At 37.9% G+C, this 13,332-nt stretch overlaps 1 protein-coding gene across 3 annotated transcripts in view; it reads left to right on the top strand.

Moving 5' to 3' along the window:
* The window catches only part of LOC124797945 (voltage-dependent calcium channel subunit alpha-2/delta-3-like), a 314,695-nt gene that overhangs the window by 116,453 nt on the left and 184,910 nt on the right, over positions 1–13,332 (top strand). For all 3 annotated transcript variants that reach the window (XM_047261087.1, XM_047261086.1, XM_047261085.1), the window contains exon 4: positions 5,167–5,404. In XM_047261087.1, coding sequence (XP_047117043.1) covers positions 5,167–5,404 — 238 coding nt within the window. The remainder of the gene's footprint in view (positions 1–5,166; positions 5,405–13,332) is intronic.

Genomic DNA, 13,332 nt, shown 5'->3' with positions numbered 1-13,332 from the left:
TCTCACACTCTGTGACTATTTCTTATGTGGTTATGTGAAGGAAACTGTCTACTTCCCGCCTCTGCCAATCACTGTGACTGATTTGCAGAACCAGATCACTGCTGCTGTGCCCTCAGTAACAGCAGATATGCTTTTGCATGTGTGGGACGAGTTTGGCTTCGTTGTCGATGTTTGCTGTGCAGCCAACAGTGACCACATTGAACATTTATAACATTTATCACATTTCTAATTATTAAATAATTATTAAAACTAATTAATTAAAAATCATTTAATTTATTAAATTGATATCAAACATAATGAAAAAATTGGAACTTCCTCTTTTAATTGGTATAAAGCTTGTTGATTTTGGATTTTTACTTGATTAAATATGAAGTTTTGAAAATGGGTCCATCATTTAGAATAACCATGTATTATATTTATGAATGTTTCTGTTGCTTTTAAACTTTGATTTATTGTTGACAACAAACTTTATAAGAGACTGACTGTACTGTGATGTTGTTGTCCATTTGCCAATCTGTTTAAAGAACATCTAGAAGAGGTTCTAGGGTGGGCACCAAATATTGTCTTCAATACACACTTCTTTGTAACAAACACTTCGTTTCTCACTGGAGAGTTATGACAGGATAAGATGCAGTGAGACATTAGTGAATGAAAAGTGGAAATGCATGTCATCATTTCAACATTTTTATCTCCAAAGTCTGCTATTTTTTAGCCACAGTGCAAAAGAAGCAGAGCTTAGATGTTTAAAAACATTTATAATGTTTGACTTTCAGTTCAGTTCCTTATCGCTAAGAACATCCAAGCGTTTTAAGTATTCTGTTTCATTTATTGACTTTCCCTGCATGCGTTTATTCCAACATTGTGGAACAGGCCTTGCAAAATATAGATTTTGCTTATATAGTATTTTATATAAGTTCAGTGACAGTCTGCTGACAGAGAAATAGTTAATAATTTGCAAATAAATAAATAAATAAATAAATACATTTTGAAGTATTGTGGTTCATTGATATACCCTCACACCATCATTGAACTAAGCTTATAAATTATGTTGCATTTTCACAAGAAATCTCTCATTGAATTACTGAACAGTAATTCCTGGGTATTAGTAACTGTCTTTGTCCATTTTTAAAATACATCAAATGACAGAAATATTAATAGCATATTTTGAGCTCGGTTATGAAGCTTTGGTGGCCTGAGACTTGACAGAACAGTCACAGACTAAAGAGCCATGTTTGCTGTTTCCCCTAGTCCTAGGTATTTGGCTGGCAATTAACAGTACTTTGGGTCTCTTTATAGCAGAAGGGGGAGTCTGGTTCTCAGAATGGCATGCCAACTCCATTGGGATCATGTTTCAGACAACACAGCAGTGATAGTTCAAGCCAACCTTTATGTTAGTTTCAGCTTTAAAGACCCTCTGCAAGTAAGTGAAATACATGATAAAATGAGCTCCTTGTCCAGACCATGAAGGCCCAATGGAGGATGTATTTTTGGCTGCTGTGTAATCCTCTACATTGCAGCATCATGCAGATGCAGTATGGAGGGGCACGTGGTCAGCACACTGCTCTCCCGGCCTGTTTGCAGATTTTCTAGACATTGAGCCACTACTACTTGGTAAAGGAGCTCCTTAAATGGCATTACAGGGCTGAGTGAAAGCTGTACTAGTCTTCTTGCAAAGGAAAAACCCCAGGAATTGAACCCAGGTCCTCCATATTTCTAAATGGGAAAATACAGATATTAGATGAGAATTTTCGGAAGGGAAACATTCTTTCACGTAGTGTTGGCATCACTCAACACTAGGAATCACCATAAGCACTTATTTTAACATAAGGAATAGCAAGGCCTGTTTGGCGCATCATTTCCAGATGGACTGTAGTTTTCACCTAAGTATTGCACAAACTCTGTTTACAAAGGAAACACACAACAATTGTGGGGGGGGATTGTTGTCACAGCCATCAACACTCCCTACATTGTGTTGGAAACACAAGCCTGTGATAATTTATGAAAAGTTAAAATCTGTTGTAAATCAGTTGTGACAATTAGAGATGTGTCCTTACAGAAGACAACACGAATAAGAGATTTGGAAAACTTGTGGAGTAATATGCCATGAAATTTTGAGTAAATTTCCTAAAGAAACTAAATTAAATTATGAGATTATTTTAAATTCTGTTGTCTTTCAAGGTCACATACATACCATGTAATTCCTGGGTATTAGTAACTGCCTTTGTCCATTTTTAAAAGACTTCAAATGTCAGAAATATTAATAGCATATTTTGAACTCAGTTATGAAGCTTTGGTGGTCTGAGACTTGACAGAACAGTCACAGACTAAAGAGCCATGTTTCCTGTTTCCACTAGGCAGACGGTGAAACAATTTTACTCTATCTTTTGTATATCTATTGGGAGAACCATACGAACAAGAGGTTGAGGAACAAATAATGGTGTGATGCGCACAGCAACAGCTATTTAGCAGTGGCTTGTAGACTATGTTTGTAGAATAAACTATGTAGTATGATTCTGTACTGTTATGAATCTGTGCTTTAAAGACTGACTGATGCTTGTCTGTTACAGTCGTCAATTGGAAGCAGTGAAATCTAAATTTTATGGCTGATAAAATTATGCCTATGTTCCCAACACCATCTTTCTACAGGGCTCTCATACATAGAAAATTTTTAATATAATTTCAGCATGGACCTGCCGACTCCACTAGCATTTATGAGGCATTGGTTAAAAATGTTTGTTCATCCTAATTCAGATTTTCTGTGATCTCCATAATGAGTGCTTGGATATTTTCTCCTGAAAGTCAATGACAAATTTCTTTCTCCAACCATGTTCAATGAAGTCTGTGATCAGTCTCTAATGATGTTGATGTTACTGTCAAAAGAACATTAAACTCTTAATCCCTAGCTAGACCTCTTATATAGCATAGGCTATTGTAAAAGTATGATCCTTCACATTCTGTGGACATTCTACTAAATATAGCGTATATGTCACATCATAGAGTTCCACAGTTTCTACTTTTTCTCACAGCTTTCCCTTCAGTTCCTGTTGCTAATCAATCTGTAACTTTACCTTTAGAATCCACACTTTTTTGCCCTGCCACTTAATTTATTTTACATTGGAATAAGTCATCTTAAGCAATTCAGGAAAGTTTCATTTAAAGACATGTACAGTGACTGCTGTAGGTAGCTATGTCTTGTTAATCACAAAGCAGACAAGGCACAGTTAATGTGCTGCAGCTACAGGTGGATTGTTCACCTTGACAACAAATGCTGCAGCCGACACTAGCGAGGCATGGTGATGCAGTTGCAGTAGGCAATGTTACATATTTTATGCCATAATTGAAGTAGTTTACAGGTATTAATGATGTATCTGGGGAGGACTCCTTATTCAATAAAAGTGTTCTGTGACTTAGTAATATCAAACTATCTGGGCTAATAGAAGCAAGCTAGGATCCCACTGTTCACTCATGACTCACATGCATTTACAATAGTGTATGAACATCAGTTTGAAGTTGTAAGCACTATACTGGTATGGAGACAAATGAGTAGTAATTGCTCAGAACTGTCTCATTCACATTTCTGTGTTGGTCAGTTGTAATAGAATGAACAACGTGAAATGGTCAAGGCTGTAATTTAACCAGAGTTAATTTTAGGGCTTGGCGTGTTGCAAATGTTATTGGATAATAATTGGAACATTATTTTATCTGATTCCCTGGAATGTAATCGTGAGTACTTCGTCTTGGATGGACATACACCTAGGATGTGGTGTCGAATAAATACAATGGTCTAAAGACAATGCATGTCACTTGTATGGCAGTTTACCTGTGTTCCAGTTGCATCTATCTACTCTTATATTGCCAGATTGTGGAGGAATTCTGCAGATGCTGAGATTTACATGATAAGAGACTGTTTGGTGTGGTGACTTCACAAGAACATGCCCATTGATTTGTTCTTAACTGGAGAGTTCTATTGCGGTGGCTGGTCCCCAAATATGGTAGTTGATATATTACATATCTTTTTAGCTGAAGAGGCTTCCCTTACAAATATAATACTAGCCCAGACTCTCATAATGAATCTGTCTATGAAATCAGCCACAGATTCTCTTCCATTTTCTTTCACAATATCACTAATACTCTTGTTCTTCTTTACTGTATTTAAAATGCAGGAAAGATACAATTTAGGATAAAATTATGGACACACATTTTGGAAATAATATTTTCTCCGTGAGAAATCGTATACTTACTGCACATATAAAATTGTATATGTAGATGTTACCCCCTTCTGATGAATGCAAATACTCCTCTTTTTTACACAATTTACAGTGTTTTAGTAAGCGTAACCTCACACAAGCATGCCTTGTATTTCTTGATAATCTTTTATCACCACTGACTTTTTAATACTACACTAAATTGTAATTCATATATTATTTTATGTATTTTCTAGGTTTATAAAGGGTTAATTTCTGGTATATAATAATGTATTGTCCCATACTCAGGGAAAGAGTGTAGGGCGAGCAGATGCAGGAATCCTGCACCTCCATTCATGGCGAGGTTGTAGTGGAGGCGATTCACTGTTGTCTTCCTCCGACCCAATATGAAGTATCAAATGTGTATCCATGTCATGTGGATCACTGTGATGAGTGCTTATACAGTGTAGTGTTGGGTTTGTGTTGAAATGGATGAAGGGAAGGGAGAAGGTGAAACCTGGTGCAAGCACACTGCCTACTCCTCTCCAAAAGCACCAACGGACCAATGAGCTTAATGTCTCTGTAAGATGTACGGATCACTGTCAGCAGTGTTGTATGTCCTCACTTCATGAGATGCTGCAGAGAAGTTTGGAGTTTAATCCAGGGTGTGGAAGCAAAGTTAGGTGATTCGAAACTTAACACAACCACCTCTCCTCCCTTTGACAGCCAAATACTGGCAGTGCAAAATTTCATCCACGCCCAGGATTTGAACCAGCTTACCTCCACATTGAGTGCCACCACACAGGCATGTGTTAGTGACCTTGGCTATGGAGGCGGGTTTCTCCTATATGCTCGGAGCTTAGTCACATTTGTGTAACATGTGGATAACTCCTTTCTTCTGTTTAGTGTCTGTTCATGTATACAGTATAGCAAATAATATATGTTTTTGTATTCTTATGTAGATTTTTCAAATTTTTTGCAGTGTATAATGCAGAAAGCAGAGCAGCTGGCTGAAAGCTTTGACCCTCTTGAGTATGTGAACTTCACATATCACAGTGCAAAATGTTCTCCTGTCAATGAGGAGCCATCAGACTCAGAATCATGTGATGATGAATATCCGTATGCTCCAATGTATCTGGAACCTGATCGACAGTTTAGTAGCATTCCTGTAAACAGGAGTCACAGTTCAGTCCACGTGCCCACCAACGTTTTTGATTTAGGTAAATAATCTGAATTATTTTAAATTTGTGCATTATTTTGGATTTCAGTAGCCCAATATAAAATCAAGTTTATCTATTATATAAGTACTCCCATACTGATTAACAAGTGCTGTTCTAGTGAAAGGGTAAGTCTCTGCTTAAAGTATATATTTTTAAGTGATAACCTATCTTTTTCTGTTTTCATTTCTAAAGTGCAGCCAAAAGGTACTTGAATAAGACCATAGATAATTTATTTGCAGATAATGAGTGTTTCAAAAAGTTTTTCTTAGTTGTTGTATTGTTGAGAGAAGAAGAGATGGGGAATGTTAGGAAAAGTCCTTATCAGCAGCAGTGCTAAGTGTTAGGCCATTAGCATTAGTCCTACAATCTTCTCCAGGAATGTGTCTGTCATTACTGACCTACTCATTTGCATTGCCAAGCTGTTGTGGTTATCCTAGATTCTGGCGTGTGATACAAGTGCTGTTAGCAGTTGTTCCGGTGTTTCATTCTTATCACGGTACTGTTATGTCAATAACTACCTGCTTTTTTCTTATGCCTTCATTGCTTTTTTGGTCAAGTAGAAAGAACCTGTTATGTATCATAAAACTTTGGTTCAGTTTCATCAATTTGTTACGATTGAGTAGAAGCTGGAGTCCATCTTTGACAACAATAGACAGTATTGATAGCATAATTAAACTACATAACTTAAGCAGAGTTTATTTCTTTACTTTGTAGTTCCGTGTACATTGCACTAAAACTCTTAACTTTAACATAGTATTCCTTTGATTTCTCATGTCATATGGAAGTGCAAATATGTAAACACTGAGACTTGCTCAGTGTTTTTGCTTTTATTGGGTTATCGCTATGGAAGGCCTGTGTTCTGGTTTTGTTTAAAGACAAAGAGTTTAAATACGTCTGCTTGTGTCTGTATATGTGTGGATGGATATGTGTGTGTGTGGTGTGTGTGTGTGTGTGTGTGTGTGTGTGTGTGTGTGTGTGTGTGTGTGCGAGTGTATACCCGTCCTTTTTTCCTTTTTTCCCCCCTAAGGTAAGTCGCACACATGCACATATCCATCCACACATACAGACACAAGCAGCTTGTGTCTGTATGTGTGGATGGATATGTGTGTGTGTGCGAGTGTATACCTGTCCTTTTTTCCCCATAAGGTAAGTCTTTCCGCTCCCGGGATTACAATGACTTCTTACCCTCTCCCTTAAAACCCACTTCCTTTCGTCTTTCCCTCTCCTTCCCTCTTTCCTGATGAGGCAACAGTTTGTTGCGAAAGCTTGAATTTTGTGTGTATGTTTGTGTGTCTATCGACCTGCTAGCGCTTTCGTTCGGTAAGTCACCTCATCTTTGTTTTTATATATAATTTTTCCCACACACACACACACACACACACACACACACACACACACACACACACACACACACACACATATATATATATATATATATATATATATATATATATATATATAAAATACACACACACACACACACACACACACACACACACACACACACACATCCATCTGCACAGACTCCTTACAGACTCCTCTACGATTTTTACCCTCCACACTGCCCTCCAGTACTAAATTGGTGATCCCTTGATGCCTCAGAACATGTCCTACCAACCGATCCCATCTTCTAGTCAAGTTGTGCCACAAACTCCTCTTCTCCCCAATTCTATTCAATACCTCTTTATTAGTTATGTGATCACCCATCTAATCTTCAGCATTCTTCTGTAGCACCACATTTCGAAAGCTTCTATTCTCTTCTTGTCTAAACTATATATCGTCCATGTTTCACTTCCATACATGGCTACACTCCATATGAATACTTTCAGAAACAACTTCCTGACACTTAGATCAATACTAGATGTTAACAAATTTCTCTTCTTCAGAAACGCTTTCCTTGCCATTGCCAGTCTACATTTTATATCCTCTCTATTTCGACCATCATCAGTTATTTTGCTCCCCAAATAGCAAAACTCCTTTACTACTTTAAGTGTCTCATTTCCTAATCTAATTCCCTCAGCATCACCAGACTTAATTCGACTACATTCCATTATCCTCATTTTGCTTTTGTTGATGTTCATCTTATACCCTCCTTTCATGACACTGTCCATTCCGTTCAACTGCTCTTCCAAGTCCTTTGCTGTCTCTGACAGAATTACTATGTCATCGGCGAACCTCAAAGTTTTTATTTCTTCTCCATGGATTTTAATACCTACTCCGAATTTTTCTTTTGTTTCCTTTACTGCTTGCTCAATATACAGATTGAATAACATCGGGGAGAGGCTACAACCCTGTCTCACTCCTTTCCCAACCCCTGCTTCACTTTCATGCCCCTCGACTCTTATAACTGCCATCTGGTTTCTGTACAAATTGTAAATAGCCTCCGCTCCCTGTATTTTACCCCTGCCACCTTTAGAATTTGAAAGAGAGTATTCCAGTCAATATTATCCAAAGCTTTTTCTGAGTCTACAAATGCTAGAAACGTAGGTTTGCCTTTCCTTAATCTTTCTTCTAAGATAAGTCGTAAGGTCAGTATTGCCTCACGTGTTCCAATATTTCTACGGAATCCAAACTGATCTTCCCCAAGGGTGGCTTCTACTAGTTTTTCCATTCGTCTGTAAAGAATTCGTGTTAGTATTTTGCAGCTGTGATTTATTAAACTGATAGTTTGGTAATTTTCACATCTGTCAGCACCTGCTTTCTTTGGGATTGGAATTATTATATTCTTCTTGAAGTCTGAGGGAATTTCGCCCGTCTCATACATCTTGCTCACCAGATGGTAGAGTTTTGTCAGGACTGGCTCTCCCAAGGCTGTCAGTAATTTTAATGGAATGTTGTCTACTCCTGGGGCCTTGTTTTGCCTTAGGTCTTTCAGTGCTCTGTCAAACTCTTCACGCAGTATCGTATCTCCCATTTCATCTTCATCTACATCCTCTTCCATTTCCATAATACTGTCCACAAGTACATCACCCTTGTACAGACCCTCTATATACTCCTTCCACCTTTCTGCTTTCCCTTCTTTGCTTAAAACTGGGTTTCCATCTGAGCTCTTGATATTCATGCAAGTGGTTCTCTTTTCTCCATAGGTCTCTTGAATTTTTCTGTAGGCAGTATCTATCTTACCCCTGGTGAGATAAGCCTCTACATCCTTACATTTGTTCTCTAGCCATGCCTGCTTAGCCATTTGGCACTTCCTGTCGATCTCATTTTTGAGACATTTGTATTCCTTTTTGCCTGCTTCACTTACTGCATTTTTGTATTTTCTCCTTTCATCAATTAAATTCAGAATCTCTTCTGTTACCCAAGGATTTCTACTAGTCCTCATCTTTTTACCTACTTGATCCTCTGCTGCCTTCACTATTTCATCCCTTGAAGCTACCCATTCTTCTTCTACTGTATTTCTTTCCCCCATTCCTGTCAATTGTTCCCTTATGCTCTCCCTGAAACTCTGTACAACCTCTGGTTCTTTCAGTTTATCCAGGTCCCATCTCCTTAAATTCCCCCCTTTTTGCAGTTTCTTCTGTTTTAATCTACAGTTCATAACCAATAGATTGTGGTCAGAGTCCACATCTGCCCCTGGAAATGTCTTACAATTTAAAACCTGGTTCCTAAATCTCTGTCTTACCATTATATAATCTATCTGAAACCTTTTAGTATCTCCAGGGTTCTTCCATGCATACAACCTTCTTTCATGATTCTTGAACCAAGCGTTAGCTATGATTAAGTTATGCTCTGTGCAAAATTCTACCAGGCGGCTTCCTCTTTCATTTCTTAGCCCCAATCCATATTCACCTACTACGTTTCCTTCTCTTCCTTTTCCTACTGTCGAATTCCAATCACCCATGACTATTAAATTTTCTTCTCCCTTCACTAACTGAATAATTTCTTTTATCTCATCATACATTTCATCAATTTCTTCTTCATCTGCAGAGCTAGTTGGCATATAAACTTGTACTACTGTAGTAGGCGTGGGCTTCATGTCTATCTTGGCCATAATAATGCGTTCACTATGCTGTTTGTAGTAGCTTACTCGCACTCCTATTTTTTAAATTCATTATTAAACCTACTCCTGCATTACTCCTATTTGATTTTGTGTTACCTTAATGAGTTGTACCTTATTTACCTTAATGTGTTACATCTTATGACTGGCGCATATGTTTCATCACAATCCAGGCCTTGCTTCTGAGCACAGCCTTTTACCACCAGCCATGCTTTATAGTGTACAATGAGACCTTTCATATCTTTCTTTCTTTCTTTCTTTCTTTTAAATACCCATTTTGCTCTTAATGGCTTTTTATCTTAATGTAAATGAGCAGACTCCGTGTGGTTCTCTTTGTGAGATTGTAACTCTTCTTGTATTGCCTTCAACCAGTTTTCAATGTTGTCTGACATCATTGTTTCTTCTAATGTCAAAGGATGAGAGTCAGTTGACTGTTTAGACTGATACAGTTTCTTTGGCTTTGGAATTCTCGATGACCTTCATATTTGCTGCAGTTGCTCATTTTCGTTAATTGGATCATCTGGACTTGTTTCGTCATTGCTGCTAGTATTCACTGAACTACTACTTGATGTTACACTCTTCAGGTTCAGATTCAATTTCTTCTAATTCAGTTGTAGTAACTTCATCATGCTGCTTCTTTGTCATTGGGAGAAACAGTCGACTTGGTTCCTTTGACCCAGTTCCCTCATTTCACTGTTTCGAAGTATCTTCCTCAAAAGTCACATCTTTTGTTTTTATGATTCTCTGACAGTTAGGTTCAAAAAATCTTTATGCTTTTGAATATTCACTGTATCCTACCAAAATACACTCACCAATTTTTTGGTCCCATTTTCATCTGTTTGCTCTTGGAATGTGAGCATAAGCCTCATTTCCAAATATTCTAAGATGCTTAAGATTCGGCTTCTTGTTTGTCCAAGCTTCCTCTGGGGTCTTGTTCTTTAGTGCATTATTGTACAGTTGTAACATTCATCCATTCCATTTTGTTCTGGTGTATATGGCACTGTAGTCTGATGTCGGATTCCTTCCTTTCTGATAACTGTTATCAGATTATCATTCACATATTCTGTGCCATTATCAGTGTGTAGAGTGCAGAGCCTTTTTTCAGTTTGACTTTCTACTAGATTTTTGAAGTCTCATATCAGTTGTACTACTTGTTGTTTATTTCTGAGGAAATATACTAATACTTCCCTGGAATAATCATCAGTTAGAGTAAGGAAGTATCTGGCTCCTCCAATTGACCTAGTATGCATTGGCCCTCGCAAATCTGAGTGAACTAGCTCGAGAATTTCTGTGGCTCTTGAGCTAGATCATGGAAAAGGAAGTTTTGTTTGTTTTCCCTCTAAGCAAATTACACAGGGAGTATTTATTGTTCCCTTATATGAAATTCCTTTAGCCAGGCCATTACGAAGTGCATCCATTGCTTCAGAAAGCAGATGACTTAGTCTTTTATGCCACAAGTTTGCACTATTTGCCTGCAATATGGATTTTGCTTCAAAATTTCGATCATATGGTTGGTATAGTTGGTACATTGCGTTTGCTGATGATGCACTAGCAGCCATATTTTTGCATGATACGACAAACTTGTTTGTCAAATAAAATCAAATGACCTTTTTCTATTATTATACTAACAGACAGTAGATTTGTGCTTAGCTGAGGCACATACAAAATATCCTCTACTGTGATTCTAACTTTCTTGTTACCAGTGAGAACATCTACAAATGAAGATTATATACCTTTTACGGGTAAGTTTTCATTATTTGAGAATGGCCACATGTCTCTAACAATCAGTCAAGTTTCAGTTTCACTATGTTCTGTTCGTACTATAGTTCCTTTTTACCAGATTTTACTTTAAACACATGTCACGGGTACAATCAGCTCAAATGATTATGGGCAAAATCACTTTTAAAAAGCTAAGCAATTCCTGTTGTAATCTGCTAGTAGCCTATACATCTGACAATATGTACTCAAGTCAATACCTTACTCAAGGAACCACAAAATACTATTAATCTATAGAGGTTGCCCTTGCTGGTGCTAAAAAATTCTTGGAGCAAACACTAACAATGGAACCTATTTGAACAGAGTCGGTCCTAGATCGCTCTTGGGAGAAAAACTTTGGAGCTACACCAATTAACAGTAGACTCTGCACAACATCTGATTTACCAAACCCTTAAGTCTGCTTGTATAAGAAAGTCTGACCCCACCAGACAACAAATCAAACCTCAGCCCAGACAGACTATGACTTGTTGTCCTTTGGCAAACTGACTCCTACAAAGCTCAAACACGGACTGCCTAGCTTTCTCAAGTAAGTCACTTGGAACCTCAATTGAAACAAACATGTAATGCCAGCTTGACGTTTTGGTAATGATTTCATTATCATCATCAGCCATCAGTAAGCTCAAGTGGTGGCTGGCAGCCTTGAAGTGCCATTACATATCTGGTTTCTGCGATGATAAGTAGCTACCTCACTGCTACATTGTGCTTTAGTCTCCTTTTGGCTTCCAATCAACCGCATATCTAAAATATTGCTGCAAAAAACATACATAAGATTTTATACACATATTTTTTACATATACAAACCTTGTTCCAATACCAATATGCACTCGGTTGCTAAACAATAGGAAAGGTGAACTTACAACATACCCATGATGCAGCACAAATGCTTGAAGTTAGGATGGAAGGAAGCCAAAGGTGATTTAAATCTGGTAATAGAAAATTCACTAGGACTTTCCATTACCATATCCTCTACTTTCCTTTACTGTATCCTCTGATCTACATATGATTAACTGATCATCTGCAGATATAGCTGCTGTGAGGTTATTTTGAAACATTACAAAGTAGTTCTTCGAATATTTTTGCTTTCTTGTGATAAATTCATGCCCTGTATATCTTATATGGTGTTGTGAACAGGAACATTCTTGTCAAACTACTTCATTTATATTAGCAGTAAGTTTCCCAGTTTCATTTGTTTTTGTTACAGATTTGTTTCTATTATTTTTATGTTTTTATTTCTATTATTGTTTCTATTATTATTTGTTTCTATTATTCTATTGCCTTGATGAGGTGTGTTGGTGTACTAAAATATCCCTCATTAAGTTTTAGCAAGAGTTCAGTAAGCTTATGCTTCTGTATTAGAGTAGGAGCATAAATATTAGAAGTCAAATGGAAAAAAGAACCTTTCACCCTTTTCTAAGTATTAAACAATGGAAAATCTGGAATGGCATAACAACTATATGAATTGGGATGTATTGCTGTTCACTACATAAGGGTAGTGCTGAGCAACAGATAGGCACATTTAAAAGTGCATTGAGAAGTAGGTTAAGCTGTTAGACAGAGTCCTTCATCAGATGTAGAAAACACATGCACACATTCATATATGGGCAACTCAGAAACACACGGCCAATGTTATCTCTGAGCACCGAGACCCCACTGCAGTGAGTAGTGACCTGGGGTGGGAGATAATGGTTACAGAAGAGGTATGGGATGGAATGGGAGGGCTACACTAGCCGTATAAGGGTGGGGAAGATGCTGCAAGCTGCCTGTGGTAATGTACAGGTATGTTTTGTTGCTAGATGCAGCTCTGGGAGGCTAAGAGACAGTTAGACTACCTAATTACTGATCATACTGTGCGACATTGTGTGCTTACTATTGGTAACTGCTACACAGTATGTACCATCTGAACTCTCCCCATTGAACTGTAAAGGTGGGAACTCTTCCTACAAAATATCCGTCGTTCCCATAACTTCCCTGGTCTCAACCTTCACAAGTCCCTGTCCTCAAACTATCTCTGTGTCCTAACATGATCCCGTTCCAGCCTCACACATGCCTCTGCCCTCAGCGTCCCTCTATAGTTCTTCCTCCTTTCTCTGCGTCTCCCTTTTCCTCATTTTCTGCTCCAGCACAACCTCCCAATGCTGCACTTAGCAGATCA

This window comes from Schistocerca piceifrons, chromosome 5 (assembly GCF_021461385.2).
Source record: "Schistocerca piceifrons isolate TAMUIC-IGC-003096 chromosome 5, iqSchPice1.1, whole genome shotgun sequence".
Taxonomy (NCBI): domain Eukaryota; kingdom Metazoa; phylum Arthropoda; class Insecta; order Orthoptera; family Acrididae; genus Schistocerca; species Schistocerca piceifrons.
The sequence above is the reverse complement of the archived record's forward strand: the minus strand, read 5'-3'. Positions and strand labels throughout refer to the sequence as shown.